We start from the raw sequence: 25,919 nt of genomic DNA on the forward strand, positions 1-25,919 counted from the left end.
TATGCAACTGGGAAGAAAGTTGTGGTGCACAACTGATGCAAGAAATTGACCTTGACTGGGGTGGTATGTCATTTGTACAATTCCAAGCCCTATAAGAGAGTTTTAGGGCTTGTCTCGGTGGAGAGAATGCACAGCAAGCTGGAGTATGACTCCAGAGAGCATAACATGCCATGCGGACCCTGCTGCTGCACTGGAGTAGGTCAAAGTGCACTTGGGGTGCACAGCAACAGGGTCCACATGGACAGTTAGCATGTGGAAAGCTTGTGCACTGTAGATTTACACCCCAATATGCCATACACTAATTCAATATCTGGAGAAGCCCTTCGTTTCATGGTTCCTTGAATTCTGAAGGCCAACAGCTCAGATACCAGCTTTCCCCACTACTCTAGGGTGCTGATACCTCTAAAGGATCTAAGTATAGTCCCACAAAACATGATTTGTAACTGGAAAGGGAAGGGAAGTTTACATTTAAGGCACTAATCACAGTTGTAACTACTTTAGACTGGGATTTTAGCAGAAGCTAAGCATCCAAATCCACTTTGATTAACCCTTGATTCCATAAGCATATCCTGTTTTGGTCTTTATTTGGTCCCATATGAGGGTTTCACTTGGGAAGAGAAACTTCTAAAACCAATATTCCTATAGCAGCAAATTACTGCTGTTGTCTATCACAGGTTGAATTGCTGCTATTATTTCATAAGCACAGGCACCAGCTTCTCCTGGCACCGGTGCGTGCTTGCGCCCTGCCGCCCCGACTCCACCCCAGCCGTGCCCTCTCCCACCTCTGCCCCACCCCCATTCCAACTCCTTCCCCAAATTCCCTGCCTCAACTCCACCCCCTCCCTGCCCCACTGGACTCCTTCCCCAAATCCCCACTCCGGCCCCACCTCTTCCCTTGATCGCACCACATTCCTGCTCCTCCCCACCCCAGCTTATTACGCCACAAAACAGCTGTTTTGCGTCAGCAAGTGCCGAGAGAAGAAGTGGGGACGGTGTGCTCAGGGGAGGAGGCAAGGCAAGGCGGAGGTGAGCTGGGCCGAGGAGCTGCTGGTGGGTGCAGAGCACCCACCAATTTTTCCCCGCAGGTGCTCCAGCCCCAGAGCACCCACGGAGTCAACGCCTGTGTTCATAAGTACAAGTTGGAATCAAAACTGTCTTAAGCCTAGTTACTTACATGTTGAGAAGATTTGATAGCACAGGGTTCTATTGCTTGGAGTCTTTAAATCTAGACAAAGAGTCTTTCTAATATGTAGAAGCTCACACAGAAGTTCTGGGTTTGATGCAGGAGTTATTGGGTGAAGTTCTATGGCCTGTTTAATACAGGTCAGACTAGCTGACCATAATAATAATTTCTAGTCTTTATCTAGGATTGCATCACAATTAAAATTTAATAAATTGACTCAATCAAGGAAGTAGCTGATCAAAAAGTCATAAGCAAATAACAGTCTACACAGAGGTTCTCAAACTTCAGCAACCTGAGGACCCCCATTTTGATTTAAAAATTTTCAGGGACCCACAAGCTCTACCCCTTCCCCCAAGGCCCCACCCAACCTCTTCCCGCCCCCCACTCACTCCATCCCCCCTCCCTCCATCCCTCACTCTCCCCCACCCTCACTCACTTTCACCAGGCTGTGGCAGGGGGTTGGGATCAAGAGGCGGTGCAGGGGAGGGAATTTGGGTGCAGGAGGGGGTGAGAGGTATAGGTTCTAGGAGGGAGTTTGGGTGTGGGGTGCGGGCTCTGGACTGGGTCAGGGGGTTGGAGTGCAGGAGGGGGTGAGACCAGGCAGAACTTACCTCGGGCTTACCTTACCCCAGTGGCTCCCGAAAGCGTCTGGTACATCTCTCTGACAGCGGCTCCTTGGCAGGAGGGTCAGGGGGTCTCCACACACTGGCACTGCCTGCAGGAACTGCCCCTGCAGCGCCCATTGGCTGCAGTTCCCAGCCAATGGGAGCTGCGGAGTCAGCGCTCAGGAGGGGGCAGCGCGCAGAGACTCCCTGGCCCTCCCCCAGGGGCTGTAGGGACGTACCGTCCGCTTCCGGGAGCAGCGCAGCACCAGGGCAGGTAGGTAGCCTGCCTTACCCCCACTGCACCTCTGGACTTTTACTGCCTAAAATCTCCCTGTTTGGCTTCAGCAGCCTCTGGGAGATACAGCAGTTCCCCGGCATTGAGGCACTAGGAGGAAAGGGGAGGAGTTGATCAGCAGGGCCCAACGGAAGCCCTGGAATACCCTCGGGGATCCCCAGAGGTCCACGGACCCATTTGAGAAACACTGGCCTACAGGGAGGTTTAGAGCTACACTTAAGACATGAAAGTAGATAGTGTTATCCATGCTGTCTACAAGCATGCATTCCAAGAAAAACACACTTACTAAGCAAGTCTTTTCTTTTCATTTTTCTGACAGCAACTGGCATCTTCAGTAACTCCACTCTAAATGTTTTCTCAGCTGTTTGCAAAAGTGAATCAATTTCTTTCTTCATTTCTTGAAGATTCTCTTTGGCTTCAAATAAAAAAAAACAAAACTGTTGCTAAGTGTACAATACATTTCCAAGTTCATTAATAGTTTGCCTGTTGGATAGTACCTTTGTTCCAGTCAAAGAATTAAGATTATGTATTTACAGGGGTCAGTTTGACTAGAAGTTCAGCTTAATTCAAAGTAGATTTTAAGTTATCGAATGCCACATGTTTCTAGAATCTGGCTGTCCTCAAACTGGTAAACAAGTCAACATTTTAAAACTAGCATTATTCTTATTTAGGTACTTACATGCCCTCATCACCTTAATAGTCAAGCGTCTCACCATTATTAATTAAGCCTCAGGACACCCCTGGAAGATATGGAAATACCATCCCATTTTTACAGATAGATGAGAGATTATCCAGCTTGCCCAAGGTTACAAAGACAAACTGAAACCAGGTCTTCTAAATCCCAGTACAGTGCTACACACACTTTCCCAGAGAGAAAAATCCTAGATTAGCCATTAAGTGGAGGGAAGGAAAGAGACTGCATAAAGTTAAGTTTAACAACATTTCAGGTAAATAAAGTGCATTTCTTTATTTAAAGAGGGATGATAAAGCTATCATTGCCTGCATATAAGTTAGCAAACCAATTTGTAGTGTCATACCTAGGAGAAAAAGTCCAAGGGTTGATTTTTCAAAGGTGCTGAACAAATCTATGGCTGTTCAGCAACTTAAACTAATAGTTTGGCCTCTTTTGAAGGCTAATGGTGGTTAGTCATTAGGTGCCTTGACAAGCAGTTTACAATATAAAAAGTTAACATTTAGTAAGTTGTGCATTTGCAAAAGCTATATTTCTTTATTGTTGTATTGCAAGCTGCTTGAATTGCCAGACTGATCTGATCAAATGTAGACTTCAGTAACCATTTCCCATTGGTTTCAGTGCAGATGGTCAGTAAATATTAGAAGGCCTCTGTTGATTTTTAATGTAATAGCTCCAAGAAGTCTATTTCAACTAATTTCATTAGAAATCCTTAGACTATAATAAGTCAGTTTGTTGCCTCTGACAATGTCAATAGGAAGCTTACATATCAGGACTGATATCACATGCAGGTTTTTTTAACCAGACATTGATTATGTAGTTAGAAATCAAATGTAAATACATGTATTTATTAGTTCTGCAGACAACAGTCATCCCAACAGGAGTTATACAGGGCAGTTCTGTGCCCCAATGCTTAAGTTGAAAGTGCAGATGAAAAGTTTCCACATTCCTAAGAACATGAACTGACCCATGAATTCTATGAAGATGCTAATCCCATTATCTACAACCAGACTTTATCCACTAGTGCCCACGTTTGTTCATTTTCTTTTTAAATACGAGTTTCCATTTGTCACTGTGTCTTTCTTTCAAGTGTTTCTCCATTTCCCCTGTTAAGGCACCGCTCTTAATGAACTACATCTAGGAAGGGATTGTAAACAACACCAAAGCAAACATTTAAGAAGTATTTGCTAACTGGAAGTTGTGCTGTTTTTCTGGGCTAGGTGCCGAGGACAGGAGGCGGGCCACAGGGAGCATCCCAGCCCAAGAGCAAGGATGCACTTGGTAAGTGTGATAAATATCCCTCGTCCTCCTTCACGCTACCAATCAACTGGCATCAGCCTCAGTAACCGTGATTGTGCCTCACGGCGCCCACCTCACTATGCAGAGCGGGCCATGGCCGGCGCCCCCCTCTCCCCGAGTAACGCTGCTGAGGGGAGGCCACTGGCTCCGGTTTGGCCCCGCAGTGGCGGCGCGGGGGGGGCGGGTGTCAGATTTGACCAAATACCCAGGAAGCCGAATAACCTGGTGAGCAGCTTTAGTCCCAGACTCTGGGCCGGGCCAGCCCGTCCGTGGCGGGAGAGCGGCCGCCCCGGAGCCCCTCGGCGGGGGAGCCCCCTCCGCACGGAGACTCACCTGCCGGCCGACGGCCCCCGGCTGAGGCCCCCGGGGCAGAGGGAGATGCGCGGGCCGGGAACGGAGAAGGCCCAGCAGCCACCTGGCCAGCCTCGGCCCCCAACCCATTGCCTCGCTGGGGAGGGACAGCCCCCCACGCTGCCCGGTCGCTGCTCAGCCCGGAGCCGCGGGGCGGGGAGGGGAGGGGAGGGGCCGGCGCGGGGCAGCGCCTCACCCTGCTGGTTGAAGCCCCTGAGGAAGAGGCTGATCCGTTGGTCCTTCTGCGCCTGGGTCAGCGCGCCCCGCTCTGTCTCCACCCCGGAGTCGGCGCTGCGCTTCTTGCCCGCGGCAACGCGCTTCTTCAGCGACATGGCTGCGAGAGAGAGAGAGAGTGAGAGCTCGCCCGCCCGCCCGGCAACGCTTTTAGCCGCGGGCGGCGGCGGCGGGACACACCCACGCAGGGACCGCGGCGGTCGCCCCCTGCCTGGGCCTAGAGGAGGGGTCAGGAGCCTGCCTGGGCTGAGGAGGGGGTCACACCGGGGAGCGCCCCCTGCCTGGGCCTAGAGGAGGGGTCAGGAGCCTGCCTAGGCTGAGGAGGGGTCACACCGGGGAGCGCCCCCTGCCTGGGCCGAGGAGGCGGGGGGGTCACACTGGGAATCCACCCACCTCCCCAGGGGTAGGAGGGATACATTCTCACCTTTATTTTTTAATCTGAAAACGTAATAATGTAAAGAAGAGTGTGTGATTGGACACTTGATCATTTAATATGATGAGTTTGGGGTACAGGCAATGGTCCCATGAATACATTTGTTTACCTAGTTCTTTTGCCAGACTTTTTGCCTACCCTCTTTGACTTAATATCAGCTTACAAACATAGACTTCAAAACGCAGAAATAAGGGCAGCTTCCTCTTTACTCAGCAAAGAAGAATAAAGGAAGATAGGTAATTGTTTTATTTTAGCAGGCTGGATTATACCATGTTATTAACAGCTTGATTCTGAGCTCTTTGGAGCAGGGATTTAGAAAGGAATCCATATAAAGGGCCCAGATGGATTTCCTTCTCATGCACAGGGTCTATCTCATTATACTGCATGATCAAGGCAGAGAACTTTTTCTGTCTTTTACAGCATCAACACTTAACTACATATAGTTAATTTGTAAGTGGTACTAGGATGCCCCATCTCTTTAACTGATATGGTTTAAATTGCTTATTCAGTAAATCATTCATTAGGATCAGGATGGTATTATGCTAACCCCACTACAAACAGATGAGAAGCATAATTCCTGCTCCAAAAGCCCTTGCCACATTTCCCTGAAGAGCTTCTATAGAGGATGATAGGCAAGGATTTTATAGCTTGCTGGCTTACATGTAGGTATTTAGGGAAATAAGAGCTGGCTTTTTGCTTAAGTAGTAGGACTCCTCTACTAACTTGCAAGAATCTAGCCCCCTTTTCTTCTCTGGCTCCAGGAACAGCTCTGGAGATTACTTGCTGCTCTCTGTTTCATATATTATAGTACAATGCAGTCCAAGTCTTGTATTTCAAAAAGGTATTTAAGGTTTTTTTTAAATTTATTATTGTATAGATTTTTCTATCAATGGGCCCAATTTTGCATGCTGCCAATTGACTTCAGTACCATTTTCTGACATCAGCTCCCTTCAATTTTGAATTAATTCTTAATTAACACCATCTACAGGAGTGCAATTCTGCTCTACGTGCATGGGAAAGAGGGAACTCTGCTAACTGAAGTTTATGACAAGTGCACTGAATGATGTATCTGAGGAAGTATGAAATCAACCATACATGATGTTGATGAAATGATTTATTATAGTGAGAGACCATGGAGTTAATAAATATTTCACCATACAAACTGGACATTTGGTGTCAAATGACCCAGAAGATTAAATACTACCACATCTCTGACATCTATTTTATTGTTCTGAAGTCTTGGATACATCTAAGTTAATCTAAATACAGTATTAAGAAGCACCTGTAGGTAAACAAAACCTAGAAACATGCATTAAAAAGTAGATATTGTCTATTAAACATTGAAGACAATGAAAATGTAAGTCTTTGTTTCTTAGTTTTTCAGTTTTGTCCCACAAAAACGTACCTGTATACTGTAGCTTGCCACAGTACATACTAATATTGTGGCTGAACAGTAGAAACCCCCCACCCTTCTCTAGGAGATGCATCAAAACATATGTTCTCCCTTACAATGTCAGAAACATAAAAGGCACCATCATAGAATGTTTAGAAAACTAAAATTAGGTCACTATCCTTGATTTAAAAGTTACCTATAAGGACTGCTGCTCTGACTGGGGGGAAAAAAGCAGCTTTCAACACCCATATAGAATGTCTCTAGTATGTTGTAAACCTTGGATTGTTTTCAGGAATATCAGGTATAAACACAAGTAAATATAAAATCTATTGGTTTGTTAGACTACATATACTACCCAAGGAGAAAAAGCTGCTGTTACAAAAGTGTAAAAAAATATACTAACTTCCATTATTAGATTGTTGGTTATGGCAGCCACTTCCAACCAGTGAGCCCCACACCAGATTTGACTTGGGGGGCTAATTTCAACAGCAAGAAAAAATTAATTTCTTGGATAATTTTTATTTTTTCTTTAAATATGAATGTTTTGACCTCTTATTACATGTTTTTACTTTTACATTTCTGTATAGAGTTATATTAGTGCTTATGAATGATGCCAGAGAGCTGGCAAATGAAGCGTTCTGTTTATCCATGGGTAGCAGCAACACAAGCTTTCCCAGCCTTCCCAGAGATACAACTGATGTGATGAGACCCATGTTTCCAAAGTAAAAGTTTAGTTCAGTCTCCTGGCCTCTATAACACTGCTCCACAGTGTACCATTTTCAGTTGAGGTTGCATTTTGGATATCTGTCCACTAGGAGTTGAAAGGAAGCCACTGATTCATTCCATATAGGGCATGCTTCTGAAATTTTCATAGTTTCTAAGTACAGTCTGTTCCAGTACTATTCCATAGGCCAGTTGATGTTGTTGTAAGAGATATGGCCAATAATCATCTTTATCCTTAACACACTAGACTGATGCATCCTTTTATCCAATGTGTTAATTCACTTGTCCCTGTACTTGATTCAACTCCCAAGATTTTAACTTCCTTATTAGCACCACATGCTGAGCTAGGTATTACTAACAAAATGATATTAGTAAACAAGATTTCTAATTTACTCCTAAAGAATAAGATCTAAATTAATGATGTGAATAAATGAGATGCTGTCTCTAAACAGTGATCTGCACAAACTAAGACAAAACTTGATGAAGTTACTTAGTACCTCTGTGATTGGTAGGGGAGTTTTCAGTTCTGTGTTTGTGCTAGCAAAAGGTGCCAAACAAACATTTTTTTTGTTCCTTCACAAAATAAGAATGACACAGGTGGTACAAGCATGTACATAATGCTGTGCCACCATACCTCATCCTGTTCTGGAAGAACCCTCTTGAGTTCAGAGTGCCCAACCCTCCATGTCCATTCAGCCTTTACTCTCCCTGCTGAGGATGCCATACATAGTAGCTTGTGTGATCCAGACACTTTGACTAGGAACAAGACTGAAATCACCAATTAATTTCCTTTAAGCTACATACAAACATTTGTCTGACAGAAGCATCTTTCAGTCTTTACAGAGTTGGGCTAGATTCAAACCAGTAAAGCAAAGGACTCTATCGCCTAATCATCCAGTTCCAAAGAATCATTCTCAGAGGATCAAGAGGTGCTGCAATTTTAACAGTTTTTGTGTTGGACCTTATTATTAAGGCTTAACAGTGTTCACATTTGCTTTGAAGTTGGTTGCTTGTAATAGTCAATATACACAAATGGCATGTGTGAACAGGAGACGACTCAGCTTTTTTATTTTTTTTAACAAAGTGGTTATGATATGAAAAGCTCAGTGCTATTGTTCTCTCATACTTGTCTACTCTAACTTGAGCTGTGTGTGGATAAACTAGTTCATGGTCATAATTCATTGAATTTCAATTTCTTAAACTAAGACTCAAAACACAATATATCATATGCACTATCTCTGCCCTCAGAACTGCCTGTGCTCCACTCAGATTTTATTTAGAAATAATGTAAAGTTCAGATGCAATAGAATTTAGTCACACAAAATGATCTATCAAAGATTTTATGAATATTTGAACAACTGCCAGTTTGATCAGATGTGGGTAACACTTTATACTCAAAAACAATAACAACCCAACCACACCTAGAATGTAGATTTTAGGATTTTTTGGGGTAAAATCTCAAACAGGAAATGGATGTTTCTGAGCAAATATGTTGGGTATCTGCATTTCTGCTTTGTAGAAGGCAATATCATCAATAGTTTTCATAAGTGACTTTCCTCCACAACTAACTAGGCCAGAAGTGTAAGTCAAGAATATAACTTCCAGTCAAGGCACAAAATAGTCTACTAGACTCTCTCTTCCCCTTCCCTCTTCATGTTTCCCCTCCCACCCACCTCTGTATAGCAGTATCTCCCACACCAGACATTAGGTTTAATTGTTCAGGAAGAAGTGTAACTTTTGCCCACGTATGGGCTTTATCTAGTGTAAATGCAGTTAACTAGATGAACAGCCCATTCTCAGCACATATTGTTCATTTTCTGCATTTGCTTTGGGAGGGGGGGAAAGAGTCTGCATCTCTTTCATGCATATTCTTCAAGAAACTGTATGTGGAAGTCTTTCACTTTCTCCAGCACAATCTTCAGCTTCTCTACTGGAGGGAGAATGGTCATTCTGGAAAAAGAGAAGAAACACTGTATTGCAAAACATTTGATAAGATGCATTGTAATAAACATTAAAGAAATGGAAACCTGAAAGAGACACCTCACCCAACCCCCCCCCCCCCGAGATATATTTCCCAAACAGTGCAGAGAAAGTAGAGCTTTTAACTTTCTGCAACCTGCTTTTAAAAAGATTCCCTTATTTTCTGAATTTATGTTATAGCTACAGTTACTGTACATAGAGCACCTGGTTTTGATTGACCTGTGTACTAAAATTCCGGGGCTTGTCATCTCAGTTTTTTAAATAGAGCAAAACCTCATTAAGTGCCCCCTGCAATAGACAGTCTACTGTGGGCTACTATGTTTATTATTTTAATGTTTCTGTATCAAACTTGTTCAGTTTACATGTGAAATGTGTTTTTTCTAACAGCCAGCCCTGCAAACTTAGCTATCTGCAAGTGGAGTTCGTTCCTTCCAGCTCTTGTATTCTCACCAGTAAAAAAATTCTACACAACAAATTCTGCTCTCAGTTACACAGGTACAACTGCGTCACTTGCCAGGTTTGTGAGGCACCCCTGACACCTGCCCTTAGAATGAGGAAACTTTGTCTGTACCTCCCAGGGCTGACTGTCCGAGCCATAGGCAACGCAAGCACTCCCCTCTCAGTCCACCTGGGTTCTGTCCCGCATCCAGGCTAGCAATAGCCAAACTCTAACCCCTGAGTCCTCAGAACGTCCCTGCACAGTGTCCCGCCCCTTAGCCGCTGAACACTCATGGAATGACCAGATCCTCTGTTCCCACAGGAACAGTACATCACAGCTTACTAGTTACACCTCAGATCACAGCTCCGCTTAACTAACAGCACTTCGATTTGTTTATAGAGAATGCAAGTTAATGTATTTAACACAGAGATTCATAGGAGAGTAAAACAGAAATATTAGAAACAAAATTACATATAAAACAAAATCATAACAAATTCTAAAGCTTAAACTCAACTAACAAGCTGTCCTCCTGTCTAATAAGGTACTGCTTACCCCACCTCCTTCTCACAGTGTTTTTCAACCAGCATAGCTCTCCTTTCATGAGATCAAGCCTGCTGGCAACTTGTCTCCCCCAGCATCTCTTTCTGCACCTCTATATATACTGGCCCAGTCCTTTGTTCTTCACCTCTAAAACAGGGTTCCCTCATCCCCCACTGTTTACCTCTTCCTGTTAATTTGCCTTCTGAAGTCCCAACAATCTTTTCATTAGCATTTGACTCCGTATGCAAATAGACTTCTATTGTAAGTCACACAATATACAATGATCAGCTAAGGAGATAAGTATAGTTATCTTTTGGGGACTACTTGGGGTTATATGGTGCTGCTGAATGCAAGTGTTGTAGAATCCAGACCTTTGTTAGCATTGCACAATCAATATAATGGGGAAAATGAGCTGGCTTGTATTTTGACTTGTCCGTCTCCAACAAAACTGTTCACTGAATTCCAGTTGCAGGGCCAAATTTTGCCCTTCATTATACCTGTGGAAGCGCATGAAAACAATAGGGTTGCCATGACCCAAGGATCTCTTGATGTCAAATACAGGGCACAGGAGTGCATAAGGGTTACAGGGATCCCCTAGGTCTGGTATTTACATTCTAGTTTGCCAAAGAGTGTCATGTAAGATTTCTACTGAAAACCTGTGTCACGCTGGTGCTCATAATCTTAGTGAAATGTATGTGTGGCTATATTTTGGAAACGATATTTGTAAGGCCTTTTAGGCTTGGCTACACTTGCAAGTTAGAGTGCATTAAAGCAGCCCCAGGTACCCTAACTCATGACCCTTCCACACTGGCAAGGCACTTGGAGCGCCTGGACTCTGTAGCTGGAGCACTCCTGGTAATCCACCCTCCATGAGAAGCATAACGCTTGCCACACCTCGGCTGAAACGCCCCAGCGTCAGTGTGAACGAGGTGTTGCATTACTGCGCTTTGATCAGCCTCCAGAAACGTCCCATAATCCCCTTAAGTCAAGTGACCACTCTTGTCATTGTTTTGAACTTGGCTGTAGGAATACAGATATGCCCTTTCAAAGCTCCGTTTCTGACAGCTGGCTGCTTATCTGCTCCAGGACAAAGAAAGCCATTAGTGTGGAATGCTGTTGTTGAGTGGGGGGGGGGAGAAGGGGGAGTCTGCTGTTGTCTGAACTTACAAGACAGCATGCTGACATGCTCTCAGCCCCCCAAAAACCCACTGTCTCTCCCGCCACATACACATAACGCACTTCCTGTCACACTCCACCCACCCCACCCCCCATTTGAAAAGCACATTGCAGCCACTTGCATGCTAGGATAGCTACCACAATGCGCTGCTCTTTGTGGGATTGCAAGAGCAGCTAATGTGTCCGTGCCAGTGTTCTTGAATCTGACAGTGTGAACACACTGCAGCACTTTCCCTATTGTGCGCTCCGAGGGCTGGTTTAACTCACAGCACTCTACATCTGCAAGTGTAGCCATGCCCTTAATTAAAGGCAGGTCACCCAGAGGTGTAGCATGCCTTGAGACAGATTCCACCAAACAGGAGGTGGGAGACAGTTCTTGCAGAGTAAAGTGCTGCTTAGTGCAAGTAAGGGCGGCAGTCAGGCCCAAAAATAGCTAAAGAAAACCCCACACCTTATTTCAGTAAAGTGAGCAAACATTACTCAAGGTACACAGGAACTGTAACTGTTCTGTGAGGTGGTGCAATTTTCACAATCACTTTTCAGTATAGAGCCATACTGTAAAATAATCATTTTAAAAGTAGACCACAGTTTCAGCAGAATTAAAGATCACTTCTAAGAACCAGTATTTTCTGATCCCTTGAGTGTTCACTTAGATACCTCACTGTGCTCTGTTCTGTATATTTGGAACTGATGTTAGCAAATTGGGGAAATACTGTATGAAGCCGAATGACACAGCAAAAACCAGTCCTACTGCTCTAGATATAATTATTAGCTATACAGAGTATGCCCAAGAAAAAAAAAAAGGTTGGTATCACAAACAATGTGAATTAGTCCAAGTCTGTTTTTCATAGAGGACATGCTGTAAGAACCTTAACAGTTTTATTTATTTAGTAAAGAGAAAGATTGTAACAACTGGATTCTTACAATACACTGTAATTTGCTATTAAACAGATACTGCACCTGAAGTGGTAACTTCCTTCTCTTTGGCCAAATCCACTGCCAGGTACAACACAGATTCCAGTTTCTTCCAAAAGTTTCATACAGTAGAATAAGTCAGGGGCCATTTCATGAGCCTGAGAAAAAAGAGATTGAATTTTATAAGTAATTTTTCATCTCCAGATCATAACATGAAATCATAATGCACAAAATACAGTTTTATGGTCATTTTTCTTTCCAAACGTTTCTCTTGCACTTTCATTTTCTTCACTACATGGATGGACAGTAACTCCCGTTGGTGGCGAAATGGATCCACTCCACACTGCAGGCTCTCAATCAGTCCAGCTCAACAGAACAGAATTAGCCAGTCATGCTGTCTTTACATAACTACTCCCCTCTTTGATTGACTGAGACCTAGAAACTTCTAGCAATGGAGTTCTTTGGTGTTCTAAACCTAATTTCACTGAAGTGTCTAACAGATTAAAGGTATTAAAAATATTTGATGAATTAACTCCTACATGCCTATCCTTACAATATTGCCCATAGCACAAATAATTAGGCATTCCCATTGGATTTTTCCAAAACATCTGCTGAGTAGTAAATCACCCGAATAATAATTTGGAGGAAGTTCTTACATTTTAAGTTAGTCAAATCAACACGCCCAGGCTATATACGTGATTCAGAGGCATTATTTCACCTCAGTAACATAGGTATAACTGAGCCCCAATCAAAAATGAATTAGAAAATGAAAGGCCTGCCTGCCCACTTGTTTATTAGTGATATAATCTCTTAGCAATAGCCAGTCTTTGTTTGTAGCTGGAAAGCACTTGTTCTACTCTGGGGCATAAAATTCCCTCATGGATAACAACCAGTAACAATGTAGCAAGGTTAGACGGACAATGGCTGACTGACCTTTGCTGCCTCAATGGCTTTGGAAGGGATAAATATCCTTGGGAAGGCATACATAGCTCCTTGAAGTGGATTGCAGTGAATTCCTGGCACTTTATTAAACATGTCTTCTGTTAGCTTGGCTTTTTGGGCAAGATTGTTCAAAACAGACTCCTTTTCCTGTTTAAAAGAAAAGGAGGGGAAGGAGAATAGAAAAGAGTTGAATTGCTCCTTAGATGATGAATTGTAGGTTGGTTCAATAGTTTTGCAGTTGGTAAAACAAAATGTTTCCTTAAACTCACTCCTTACTAGGTAAGAGGTAAGTAAAATATATAAAAGATTAGCAATAACAAACACCCAAGACAAATTGCAATGGACCAAAAGTGATGTCAATCATAATTCAGCAGTCACACACTAGTCAAATCTAATGTCTTCCATCTTAAATACCTGCTGCTGGAAGATGACAAAAAGTATACATTTCCTATAACTCTGGTGCAACCCTGGATGCAAACCCAAAGGTTTAACATTGTTCTGGTCTGGGCAAGTTTTGTGACTTGCAATTTTTCCCCCCACTGAATACAATCATTGTAATTTCAGTGCCTTTTCTGCAGATATGTGCTATACAATCAAACTGGCCCAAACTCCTGGAACGGAGCTTCTGGGGTTCTGTGGCCAAGAGGGAGTTCTGCATATGTAGCAAAGCAGATGCCAAGTCACCTCTGCAGACACTACCCTTGAAAGGCCCAGAATTCAAGCAGGAGCCCTAGTCCACAGGCTGTGTGTAGAGGGAAGATGGTATCCTTTTAAAGGAAGTACGTTTCTGAATTTAGCATTTGTGAAAGGTTCTGGAACAATGGTTCTGGAACAACATTCCTGGAGTTCTCTATTTATCCACAGAATAGGTACAGCAGGTCAGCCTTCTCAAATTGTATTTTCAATATGCCTCAAGATTGACCTGGCAGGACCAATTTCCAGGGATGAGAGAGTAGTTCAGTCTCCATACTAATTCAGTTTGTAGCATTTCTGACGAGACTATCTACACAAGGGTACAAATTGGGGCTTTTGTGAGGGGAACACTTGTCCATTTGGAACAGTACTGAGAAACTCCTTTCAAAAGGTCACTGAATAGCATTCTTCAGATAATGATGACTTTCAGTCACCATCAATCTAGGCTGGTGATCCTAAGGCAAATCAGTGATGTCTAATTAACAATATCTCACAGGCTCTAGTTACGAGATAAAAAGAGCTGTCTTTAAAAAGAAAGACACACACACACCAAAACACACAACTAAAAGCAGATAAGCATTTTCTGTTTGACAGATCTCTACTACATCCCCTACAATAGGATTGATCTTCCATGGAATGTGAAAACTCTTCTTTTTAAAATAATGGGCCACATTTTTAACTCCATTTATACACTAGAACTGAATTTGGTAGAGCATCTGTACAAATGAGAAGCTACTATTCTTTGTTCAAATAAGCATTCAATATATAAGGGTACAATATAATTTTACTTACAAAGTCACCCTCATTTAGTAGCTTCATTTTTCCTGTGCAGTTTTTCATAGAAGCCAGCTTTGTTGAGTAGCTGCCCTCATTTACCACGGAAGCCACGGGGGAAAGAAATTATATTTAAAAGCAAATGAACTCAATGAAAAGCCACAAACATGTGATGGAAGTGTTATGACTCCACCAAGATGTTGAAGCTACTAGTACAAAGAGAATTTGAAATTCTCTGTAGTCCTGTTGGCCAGTGTTATTACAGGGCTCTATCATAAGGAAGGCTGAGATGGGATCTTTCTGTATATTTTCATCACACCCTGGTGATATATGGGATAAGGTTAAGAAATAAACAAACAATATTAGAGCTGACCTTAATGAACTGTGCATAAGATTCTTCCCCAGGTACTGGAGGATTCACTACGATATCCATAGCTGCCTGTCCAGAGACTGGAGGACAGAGGCGAACAGAGAGAAGTTTAACAAGCTGTCCTTTTATCTCTGGATGCAAGTTAATGACCTCCATATAACCCCCTCGGTAACCGCACCTGAGAATTGGGGGGGGGGGGGGGGGAAGAGACAGAGAAAAAATGAATATAATCTGGAATGTTAATTACTGAAAACAACCCCAAGAGAGGAAAAAGAGGAAGCATCCAGCTGAACTTTATATTAATCATGAGCATCTTGCTTTTAGCACCAATACATGTAACCTACATTTTTAGGCATCTTCTTTCGTATTGGGTAAGGTATAATGGTAGCTAATTACCATCAAAGAAAGTATTGGGTGTGACATTTAGACATTAACATATGCAGCTTCAATATGAGCTTAGTCTAGCTATTAACATGGATGTTTATTCCTCAGAGTAGAAGTGTACAGCAGAAGCAGAATCCATTTGATCAGGAAGTTGGCATTTCCCTCCCCTGATCCCCCAAAAAAGAAACACACACACATCCACCCCTCTATAAAATCAGGCTGATCCAGGGACTCTTGAATTAGTCAGTAGTCCAGAGGTCCATTGTGCCATCCCCGGTAGGCTGCACTCACAACTATTTTAGGAACCTAGTAATGTAGGACTGGGGTGTTGGGATGGGAGGCAGGTCTGTGATAGGTGCTCTCTTTTTTAAAAACTACTCCATTAAATAAAAAGTTTGCAAAACCACTGGGCTAGCCCATAAGTTATACAATATTCCATATATAAACTCATGCATTTTCCTTGTTTACTAGTTGTTATGTAACAGTAACAGAAGATACAAGATGACTATGTGAAAAAATCATCCTGCTTGACAAGAGGTAAGAGGAAGCTATTCTACTAAATACTGTGCAAGAGGTTATACAATAAAGAAATGAAGATGGACATACTCGCCCATGTATCCCTTGGAGGTGGAATGGAAGGATGCTAGCTCTACATTGCTGTAGTACTCTGGTCCCATCTCATACAGAACCTTTTTGAAGGAATGAAACTGACATTCTTCTGAGTAAATGTTATCTTGATAAACCTACACAATCAGAGGAAATATTATGCACTCTGCCCAAATGTGAATAAATGACGGCATATTACACAGAATGTAAGTTGCTGAAGAAAGTTTGGGATGTACTAATGCTTGAAAGCATTTACAAGAGAGAAGTTACAGTTACTTCAAGCATAACAAACGTATAGCTTATGCTATACTTAACTGAGTAGCCCTTGCAAGAAGATTATTGAACTTTGATTTTGTATATTATTTCTAAACTTTTATGTTTTTCATCCGTGTACTCAATTCCCAATCCCCACCTCGCCCCAGCTCCAGTTTCCCTCCCTTTAATTATCTAAACCAAAGGCTAATGTCACCCTATTTTTTGCAGGTCAAAACTAGGATGTTGTTCCAGTTTCTTTCTAGAGTTACATCCTTATTGGAGCCACTACCCTTTTCACCTACATCAAGTCCAGCACACTCATTTTTCAAATTAACTCTTCAGGACTGAGAAGCTGGCTTTTTGTTCACAACTTTTAGCATGCGCCATGTTAGAAATCAACAATCACACTTGTTGAGCGCAAAGGAAGAGAACCGAGCACCTAGTGCTTCTGCTGCACTGCAGGTGTGTTCTCCACAGAAAGGTATGTAGTCTTAATGCTCTACTACCTCATCAGCCAGAAGAAAGAGTTGCTCCTCCCAAGCAAAATGTATAACATCTTCAATGCACTTTCTACTTTGAACCTGACCTATAATTTAAAGTGAGAGAAGAAAAGTTGCAATTCAGGTTAATTAGTAGAGAACATATATACAGTCTTTTAGTCTAGAACCAGGAAGGCTGCTACCTCTTCAATAAGTTGTCCCTCTTAGCTTTTATTTATTTATTTTATTTTTTTAAGGTATGGAAGCTGGGACATAAAACTCATTACAATCACTTATACGCTATATATACTCTATACAATATGTCTGGGATGGTGGGTGGGGAGTCTCCAATCACAACTGCTTGAGATGTATTGTCTAAATTATAGGAGACAGCGAATTTGTGAGACATTCATTTTTAGACCCCTGTCAACAAGTCAGCTGAGGATAAGACTAGTCTTCTTTGGATATGTTCTTCATTGCAGTTTACACATGCTCTTACATGGGTAAGCCCAAAACTCTTTAGCATGCACACACAAAATACTTAAACCTGGGTTTATATGTTCTTGAACCCAGGCTTGATTGCTTAGCTGGTAAATTATCTCAGTAAATTAAAACATGCTTAACTAAGTTTCAGGGTGACAAATTGGTTATATGGTAGGAATCTCTGATTTTATCATTAGAGTCCAGCTGTACATGTGCAATGATAAGTCACAAGCAAGTTCTAAGCATGTACAGCAAAAAGAAAAAAAAAGGGGTGAACAAAATAAATTTTGAAACATTTAAATGAAGCCATTACAAACCAGTGGGATTTCCTGGGTTGATGATGCAAAGGACCTTTGGATTACAGTATGCTTTGGCTTCATTCAAGGAACGACGAAGTTCATTCACATCTAGTGCCCAGCAATTCTCTTCATCCAGGTAATAGTTCACCTGGATGGCATCTAGTTCAGATATGGCTGCTGAATACAAGGGGTATTGTGGGATTGGGATCATCACTCCAGTTCGGGATTTCCCTCCTCCTGAGACCAGGATCTTTAGAATAGTCTGGAAAAATGTAGGAATTGAAAGAAGAAAAAAAACAAAAAATAACAGATGACAGCGCAATTCACAGTATATTCTGGAACAACTTGCTGTGTGACTTTCTCCCGCTCTATGGGACCCAAAGCCTTAGGCAAATTTCAGTTACAGAGGCACAAAGTCACCAACCTTCATGACAGTGACACTGCTAGTTCTGAATACTGAAGGACATTTATCTTTTAAGTCAAATAACATTTCACACCAACTGTTAGATAGAGAATGCAAGGTGTTTTATAACAAAAATTATGTAACATTTAACAATGGCCAAACACATCACATAGAGTCCTTTAAAAACAACCAACAGCTGCCGTCTTGCTGTAACTGCCAGGTGAAGTTGAAGGCTTATCACTGGAAAATTCAAACAAGCAACAAAGATAGTACCGGTATAATCAAATATGGTTATATGCATTTATAGCTGATAAAGTTTTATGGAAAAACATGTAATGCTCACACTCCTGTCACACTGCCAAATTGCAAAGTCTGGGAAATGGATTACACTGGAAGAATCAATGAAGCTGCTGTAAATCAGAGTACTGTAATACCAAACTGTGCCACAAGATGTCATTTAAAAAAAAGTTTTGCAAACTAGCTAAAAAAATAAAAATATGCACTACAGCAAAGCAAATCCAAGGAAATCTATCTTCAGCAACCATGCAAAGGATCAACATATACTAGTTACCTAGTAGAGATGGTCTTCATCTAAAGAACAAAAACTGCCTTGGAAACTTTGGGAATACTTTAAAGTGAATTGCTTAATGTAGGAAGGCTGGCTATTGAAGGTGGCCCTTAGTGTGGGTTCCACTGAATCTACGTAACACATGGTTTCCTTAAAGCTCTCCAAGAATTCTCAGTCTGTGGGCTCTGGTTTCTCCAGTGAATAACATCCTCTTCTAAGCTTTAGCGTCTACACATTTTAGGCCTGGTCTACATGGAAAATTAAGTTGGCTTAACTACATTGCTCAGGAGTGTGAAAAATCCATACCCCTGAGTGGCACAGTTAAGCTGACCTAGCACCCAGTGTATACAGCTACTAGCTACTGTCTCTCATGGAGGTGAGTTATGTACACCGACGGGAAACCCCTCCCGTCAGCAGAAGTAGTGTCTTCACTGAAGCACTACAGCAACACATTTCAAGTACAGCCAAGCCCTTAGTCGTGTACAGCAAAATCTTCTAGCCAAGATGGCTAATGCTAGTCTCCTAAGTCAATATTTAGTCACTTAAAAAGCTTTAGACGGCCATATGAAGATTTTAGTATCCATGGGCCTGTTTCAGAACTCCTGTCTTTTGCTCACACATAACATAACTGACTTCAATGTAAATCAGATCAGAATCAATGGCATGGTGTATGTGAGAGATCAGACATACAATTGTGCAAAGAAGATGAGAATCATGCTCTATAGTCTATATTTCTTAAGGGATATGTCTAATGTACCGCACAGTTTGTTTATGCACAGAATATATACATGTACACACAAACTTTTAACACCTACAGCAATTCCATCACTAGCCCCTGTGGTAAGGTATATATTATCTGGATCTGCAGGAACTCCTCCATCTCGTCTTTCAATGTACGCTGCAACATCTTCACGGATGCAATTTACACCTTGACTGGCACTGTAAGACCCTGTGAGAAATGGAGAATATGAGCAGATATTCAAATGTACACAATCTACAAATCTTAAATGCCCATGTTTGGCCCGTAACATTCCAAAGTTAAGAATCATAGAATATCAGGGTTGGAATGGACCTCAGGACGTCATTTAATCCAACCCCCTGCTCAAAGCAGGACCAATCCCCAGACAGATTTTTGCTCCAAATCCCTAAATGGCCCCCTCAAGGATTGAACTCAGAACCCTGGGTTTAGCAGACCAATGCTCAAACCACTGAGCTATCCCTCCCCAAAGTTAGTAGTATATGAGGTAGTTTGGCTGTATGAGAGCTTTATTATTTCCCCAATACAGCAGTTTTCTGAAGTAGAAAATGAGGTGATACGTTCCCAGTGCTGCAAGAGGAACACAGTCATGGCTGTAAACCTGAAATAAGCATCTCTGAAAGACAAAATAAATATGAAGATATTGGATTGCCAATATAAATTATCTAACGTTTGCCTTGCCATATGGACAGAAACCCAATTCTTCCCTCTGACAATCACCCTGCCATTTTATTGAAAGTCAACCAACTTAATTTTTAAAATGGCCTGCTATTTAAACAACAAGAGGAAGGAATAGAGGGAACCTGTGTGAATGGAATAATAAAATATATTTTTTTTAAAAACATGCTGAAACTTCAAAGACTTTTAATTTCAGATTACCATGTGACACCACAGAACCATCCTGCCTTCCCATCTAAATTGCTTTTCAATTATCTGCAGGGGAAGCAGCTAGGTTAACCAAAAGTACAGTGTAAGGTTATGGTACACAAGCTTCTGATGAAGTTTATAATCACAGCTGTAACTCTCTTAAATAAAGGCAGTTTATTGGGTCCTAAATACACCATTGCTAAGTATGTGCAAAAAATAAACCTGCAGCAGACTGAAAGATGAATTCAAGGTATAAGGCCCAGGGCTGATGGAGGCTGAAGTGGTAAGTGCACAGCTAATTTAGCACAATGACATGAAGCTGCAAGACCTTCTTGGCTTTAAGCAGATTGCTGGATGGAGTGGGGTAATTGGACTTGGCTCACCTGAAGGTGTGGTGCAGGTTTCCTTTGAGGATGAGGACTGAAAGGTCACATATGGAATGATCATTTTGTGAAAAGCTTCCCCCAGGAGTAATATGGTGGTTTGGGGTTTGTTTGTTTTTTATCATTTTTCTGTGAGAGTTCATTTAAGAGTGTAATGATTATCTGGTTTCACCCACAACACTGCAAACAACATTTTTAACTACCATGTCATTTACACCTGCTCTGAGCAGGGTAAGTCAACAGCTGTTAAAATACCAGCAGCCCTAAAGTTTCCCCTCAATGGTGGCAACAGTGGAAAGTGTTAGTTAGAATGGTTGGCCCAGACAAAGCTGATTTTCAACTGATTTTGAAATACAGTTTGGCCATTTCAATGTTGGACTGCTAAACCTGTTCAAGAAGCTAGTTTTATTGTAGCTGTAATTTGAGCACAGTTCCTCAGACCATAAAGGTATGTGTGGAAGGGCCATGTTTACAAAAAACAACAACAGGAAGAAGAAGCAAAAAAGGAAAACATTGAACCCTGAGCACTATGGTGGGGCAGCTCCCAGCCAGAAAAATTTAAAAACCTCATTTTAGACAAGCATTTATGTGGGCTAATCAGCTAAGTGAGATTGGTGACTGACGCACTATTCTGAAAACCTACCAATGAATATCAGACTTTGTCTATCTGCGCTGCAGGTTTTTAAATATTTATTGTTATAGTTAATCAGATGGGCAGTTGCTCTTTAACGCACATGATACTATAGAATCACCTTCCAGTCACGAACATACAGAATGTCTGTTTATCCACTGACATTTGAGTAAGTTTTGCAAGCTTAGTCATTTATATAATTTTAAAATGTTAATGTTCTAAATGATCATTTTATCTGAAGATTAAGATTGCTGAAAGCAAGAAAGCAATCAGAACCCTGCTTACACTGACCAACTGCAAGTACTTTGAAAATACACTTATTCTGGGAAAAGATTCCTGCACGGAGTCTATAAATTTTTCAAAGATCATCCATACTCTGTGAAATGAAAAGAATTTCACATTCAGGTTGCACAGGCTAATAGACCTAACATGGGACTGATATCAGGAGACAAATACATTCTAATCCTGGTACTATCACTGATGTGATTTTGGCCAAGATTTTGTCATGGATATTTTTGGTAAAAGTCATGGACAGGTCACAGGCAATAAAGAAAAATTCATGGAAACTGTGACCTGTCCGTGACTTTTACTAAAAATATCTGTCACATAATGGGGATCTGCAGGTCTCCACGCTACCTGCAGCAGGGCAGCTACACAGAGTCTGGGAGCTCTGGGGGCTCCCACTGTGGGTTGGGTGTCGGAGCCCCAAAGTCCTCACTGCCCACAACTGGGAGCTGCGGGGACCCCACCACCTACAGCAGCTGGGAGCTGTGGGATACCCCTGCCGCTTGCAGCTCCCAGGGTCCCTCCTGCTGCCTGCAGTGGCCAGGAGCTGTGGGGTACCCCCACCGCCTGCAGCAGCCGGGAGCTGCGGGGTACCCCTGCTGCCTGCAGCTCTGGGTGCCCACAGTGGTCCAGAGCTTGGGACTTTCCCTGCAGCCCATGGTGGCCAGAAGCTGCTGGGTTCCCCCGCCACTCGTGGCAGCTGGGAATCTGTGGGGTGCCCCTGCCACCGCCTCCCTGCCCCCACGGGCAGTGGAGGACCCTGCAGCTCCCGACCACCGCAGACTGAAGTCACGGAGGTCTCTGGAAATCATGGATTCTGTGACTTCCAGTGACCTCCATGACTAACCACCTATGAGCCACAGAACAAAACATTTCCCCAGCTTGTAGTTTAGGCATAGCATGTTGTACAAAAAGTTCAGTTTAATCCACCGACAGATTCATATTATTTTTCATAACATGGCTCACTATTTAACAGAGATCACAAGAGACCCCTAATAGGAAAGAACTCAAGTATTTTTATTTTTAAATGCAATGTAGCAGCTGGAAGTGAGGAGAGCCAGCACCATGTGTCCAAACGCTTCTCCATGAACCACCAGGAACTGCTCAACAGACCAGGGTGGGAGTCCCTGGTTTAGTAAATGGGATTATAACAAATTCCATAAAACGTAAAAACAGTAAGCAAAAATATCTGCTAAATTGAACTAGGAGAGGAGTTCAGAAGACCACATAAAAACCAACACAAAAAAAGATGAAAGTATGAACTACATGTAAACAAAAAGACAAAAATGAAAGCTGAATTGACACTGGATGAACCGTTTGACATTCTTTGAATGTGCCTGACTGCTAACCAAACCACTAATTATATTCTATTTTATTATTTTATGGCACCTACTACGATAGCAATGAGGCACTGCAATCACAAATATTAAGAGACACATCAGTTACTCTACTATGTACTTTGAAATGACACCCTTAGTCTCTTTTCATACCGTAAAGGAGTTTATCAGGTCTGTCAGATTCTTCAGGTTCTGTGCAATACCCCCTGGCTAGAGCACTATATTTAAAATAGTAACTCAAACATGACTTCCCAGATACAAGCAGCGGGCTGAGCTGCTGGATGGCCAAAAATGAACTGGACCACTGAGTAGGTAAAGGTTGGTTTTAGGGCTGTCAAGCGATTAAAAAATTAATTGTGATTAATTGCGCAATTAATAGCACTGTTAAACAATAACAGAATACCATTTATTTAAATATTTTGGGTGTTTTCTACATTTTCAAATATATTGATATAAATTACAACAGAATACAAAGTGTACAGGGCTCACTTTATTTTTTATTACAGATATTTGCACTGTAAAGAAAAAAGAAATAGTATTTTTCAATTCACCTAATACAAGTACTGTAGTGCAATCTCTTTACCATGAAAGTTGAACTGTACAAATGTAGAATTATGTACAAAAAAAAACCTGCATTCAAAAATAATACAATGTAAAACTTTAGAGCCTACCAATCCACTCAGTCCTACTTCAGCCAGTCACTCAGACAAGCAAGTTCGGTTACAATTTGCAGGAGGTCATGCTTTCTGCTTCTTATTTACAATATCACCTGAAAGTAAGAACAGGCGTTCGCATGGCATGGTGGTAGCTGGCATTGCAAGATATTTACGTGCCAGATGCGCTAAACATTGATATGTCCCTTCATGCTTCAACCACCATTCCAGAGGACATGCGTCCATGCCGATGATGGGTTTTTCTTGATAACAATCCAAACCAGATAAGACCAATGCATGTTCATTTTTATCATCTGAGTCAGATGCCACCAGCAGAAGGTTGATTTTCTTTTTTGGTGATTCGGGTTCTGTAGTTTCCGCACCGGAGTGTTGCTCTTTTAAGACTTCTGAAACCATGCTCCACATGTCATCCCTCTGAGATTTTGGACGGCACTTCAGATTCTTATGCCTTGGGTCAAGTGCTGTAGCTATTTTTAAAAATCCCACATTGGTACCTTTGCATTTTGTCAAATCTACTGTGAAAGTGTTCTTAAAATGAACAACATGTGCTGGGTCATCATCTGAGACTGCTATAACATGAAATGTATGGCAGAATGCAGGTAAAACAGAACAGGAGACATACAATTCTCCCCCAAGCAGTTCAGTCACAAATTTAATTAACACTTTTTTTTTTTAAATGAGCATCATCAGCATGGAAGCATGTCTTCTGGAATGTTGGCCAAAGCATGAAGGGGCATACGAACCTTTAGCATATTTGGCATGTAAATACTTTGCAACGCTGGCTACAAGAGTGCCATGCGAACAACTTTTCTCACTTTCAGGTGACATTGTAAATAAGCAGGCAGCAGTATCTCCTGTAAATGTAAAGAAACTTGTTTGTCTCAGTGATTGGCTGAAGTAGGACTTAGTGGACTTGTAGGCGCTAAAGTTTTGCATTGTTTTGTTTTTGAGTGAAGTTATGTAACCAAAAAATTCTACATTTATAAGTTACACTTTTATGACAGAGATTGCACTACAGTACTTGTATGAGGTGAATTGAAAAATACTATTTCTTTTATCATTTTTACAGTGCAAATATTTGTAATAAAAAAGAATATTAAGTGAGCACTATACACTTTGTATTCTGTGTTGTAATAGAAATCAATATATTTGAAAATGTAGAAAAACATCCAAAAGTATTTAATAAATTTCAATTGGTATTCTATCATTTAACAGTGCGATTAATTTTTTTGAGATAATCGTGGGAGTTAACTGTGATTAATCGACAGCCCAAATTGCTTTTATTTATTTCTATATTGTATATACGCACATGGGCCTTTGGGAGGGACACGAGGCTCAAGACAACTGTTTTGGAGCCTCAACATGTTCTTTTAGGGCACTTTGTCTCGTAAACATGGTTGATTTCAGCTGTCACAAGAATGACTACAAGGACAATGGTAGAATACATTTTACAACCAGGTGTATGTGCAATTTATATACCTTAGACCAGGGGCTCCCAAACTTTTTTCCAATAGGCATTGTGCCACACTATTAACAGCTCTTGAGGAAAAGTATTAATTTTAATTATTACATACAAACTATCACACTGTAAATAAATAACATACGTTTCCTTTTCATTTTAATGTAAACAATCATAATTATAGAAACCCCTAGCAATATGCACTCAAAGAAATGCTTCAGGATCTTTGAAACCAAACAATTTGACTGGAGAATGCAGTTGCACTGGTGGCCCACGTTGGGCCACAGCCCACAGTTTGGGAACCTCTGCCTTAGACAAATGAACAGAATATGGGTCATTTTTCTGAGTGCCCATATACAATGATAATGGGCTATCCAGAAATGTGTATATAATAACCATCTTGCTGAGAAGTTTGCTTACTGCTTGATCTCTCAATAGCATGCACCAGTGGTTGCCTACCATCTTCTGCGTCAACCCCATCTTGTTAGTAGAGAATCTTGTAAACACTCTGTGTTCACAATTCCATGGACCACTTCCTCCCCACCCAAGTACATCTAATGACATCCTTTCTAAAAGGCCCATCACTACACAAGCTTAAGATATTAAAACAGAAAATATCAGACCTATAATTAAAAACAATTGACGCTAGATAAAAATCTTACCTAAGCTATTCCCTCCACACCCCTGCAAGATCCGTCTGGCTCTCTTCTTAGAGTCTTCTGGGAAGCTTGGGCTGTCCAACAGGTTTGGGTATGTACAAAGTGCAACCACCTACAGTACCAAGAAAAACTTTTGTAAACTGACTATTGCTATCGGTTGCTCCATGCCACTGATTGGTTATTTTTAAGTTGTTAATATGAAAGTTAGCTCCTTTGAGATGAAGGATATCAATAGATTAGGTCTCAAACTATTTAAAAAAAAATATTCTCCCTCTCCCTCCCAAAAAACATAAAAAGTGTAAATATTTGTCATCAGAGTTTGGAACCTAATTACTAATGCTGAGAGGAGCAAAT

The 25,919-nt window shown here is 41.7% G+C and overlaps 2 protein-coding genes across 9 annotated transcripts in view; both read right to left on the reverse strand.

Annotated features, from left to right (window-relative positions):
• The window catches only part of LOC123349484 (borealin-2-like), a 129,340-nt gene extending 124,449 nt beyond the window's left edge, over positions 1 to 4,891 (reverse strand). Inside the window, exons 1-2 of one of the 3 annotated variants that reach the window (XM_044987625.1) lie at positions 4,621 to 4,889; positions 2,370 to 2,498 (exon numbers count right to left, since the gene is read on the reverse strand). In XM_044987625.1, coding sequence (XP_044843560.1) covers positions 2,370 to 2,498; positions 4,621 to 4,756 — 265 coding nt within the window. In that variant the 5' untranslated portion in view covers positions 4,757 to 4,889. Of the gene's footprint in view, positions 1 to 2,369; positions 2,499 to 4,620 lie in introns of all 3 variants that reach the window. The other 2 variants (XM_044987626.1, XR_006573564.1) reach the window with 2 other exon arrangements.
• Positions 4,892 to 6,187: 1,296 nt separating this feature from the next.
• GPT2 (glutamic--pyruvic transaminase 2) overlaps positions 6,188 to 25,919 on the reverse strand; it is a 52,972-nt gene continuing 33,240 nt past the window's right edge. For all 6 annotated transcript variants that reach the window (XM_044987620.1, XM_044987619.1, XM_044987618.1 and 3 more), the window contains 9 exons: positions 25,569 to 25,677; positions 19,329 to 19,462; positions 17,561 to 17,804; positions 16,788 to 16,867; positions 16,027 to 16,163; positions 15,040 to 15,214; positions 13,191 to 13,346; positions 12,303 to 12,415; positions 6,188 to 9,157 (listed from right to left, as the gene is read on the reverse strand). In XM_044987620.1, the coding sequence (XP_044843555.1) occupies positions 9,067 to 9,157; positions 12,303 to 12,415; positions 13,191 to 13,346; positions 15,040 to 15,214; positions 16,027 to 16,163; positions 16,788 to 16,867; positions 17,561 to 17,804; positions 19,329 to 19,462; positions 25,569 to 25,677 (1,239 nt within the window). In that variant the 3' untranslated portion in view covers positions 6,188 to 9,066. The remainder of the gene's footprint in view (positions 9,158 to 12,302; positions 12,416 to 13,190; positions 13,347 to 15,039; positions 15,215 to 16,026; positions 16,164 to 16,787; positions 16,868 to 17,560; positions 17,805 to 19,328; positions 19,463 to 25,568; positions 25,678 to 25,919) is intronic.

This window comes from Mauremys mutica, chromosome 14 (genome assembly GCF_020497125.1).
Source record: "Mauremys mutica isolate MM-2020 ecotype Southern chromosome 14, ASM2049712v1, whole genome shotgun sequence".
Lineage (NCBI taxonomy): Eukaryota > Metazoa > Chordata > Testudines > Geoemydidae > Mauremys > Mauremys mutica.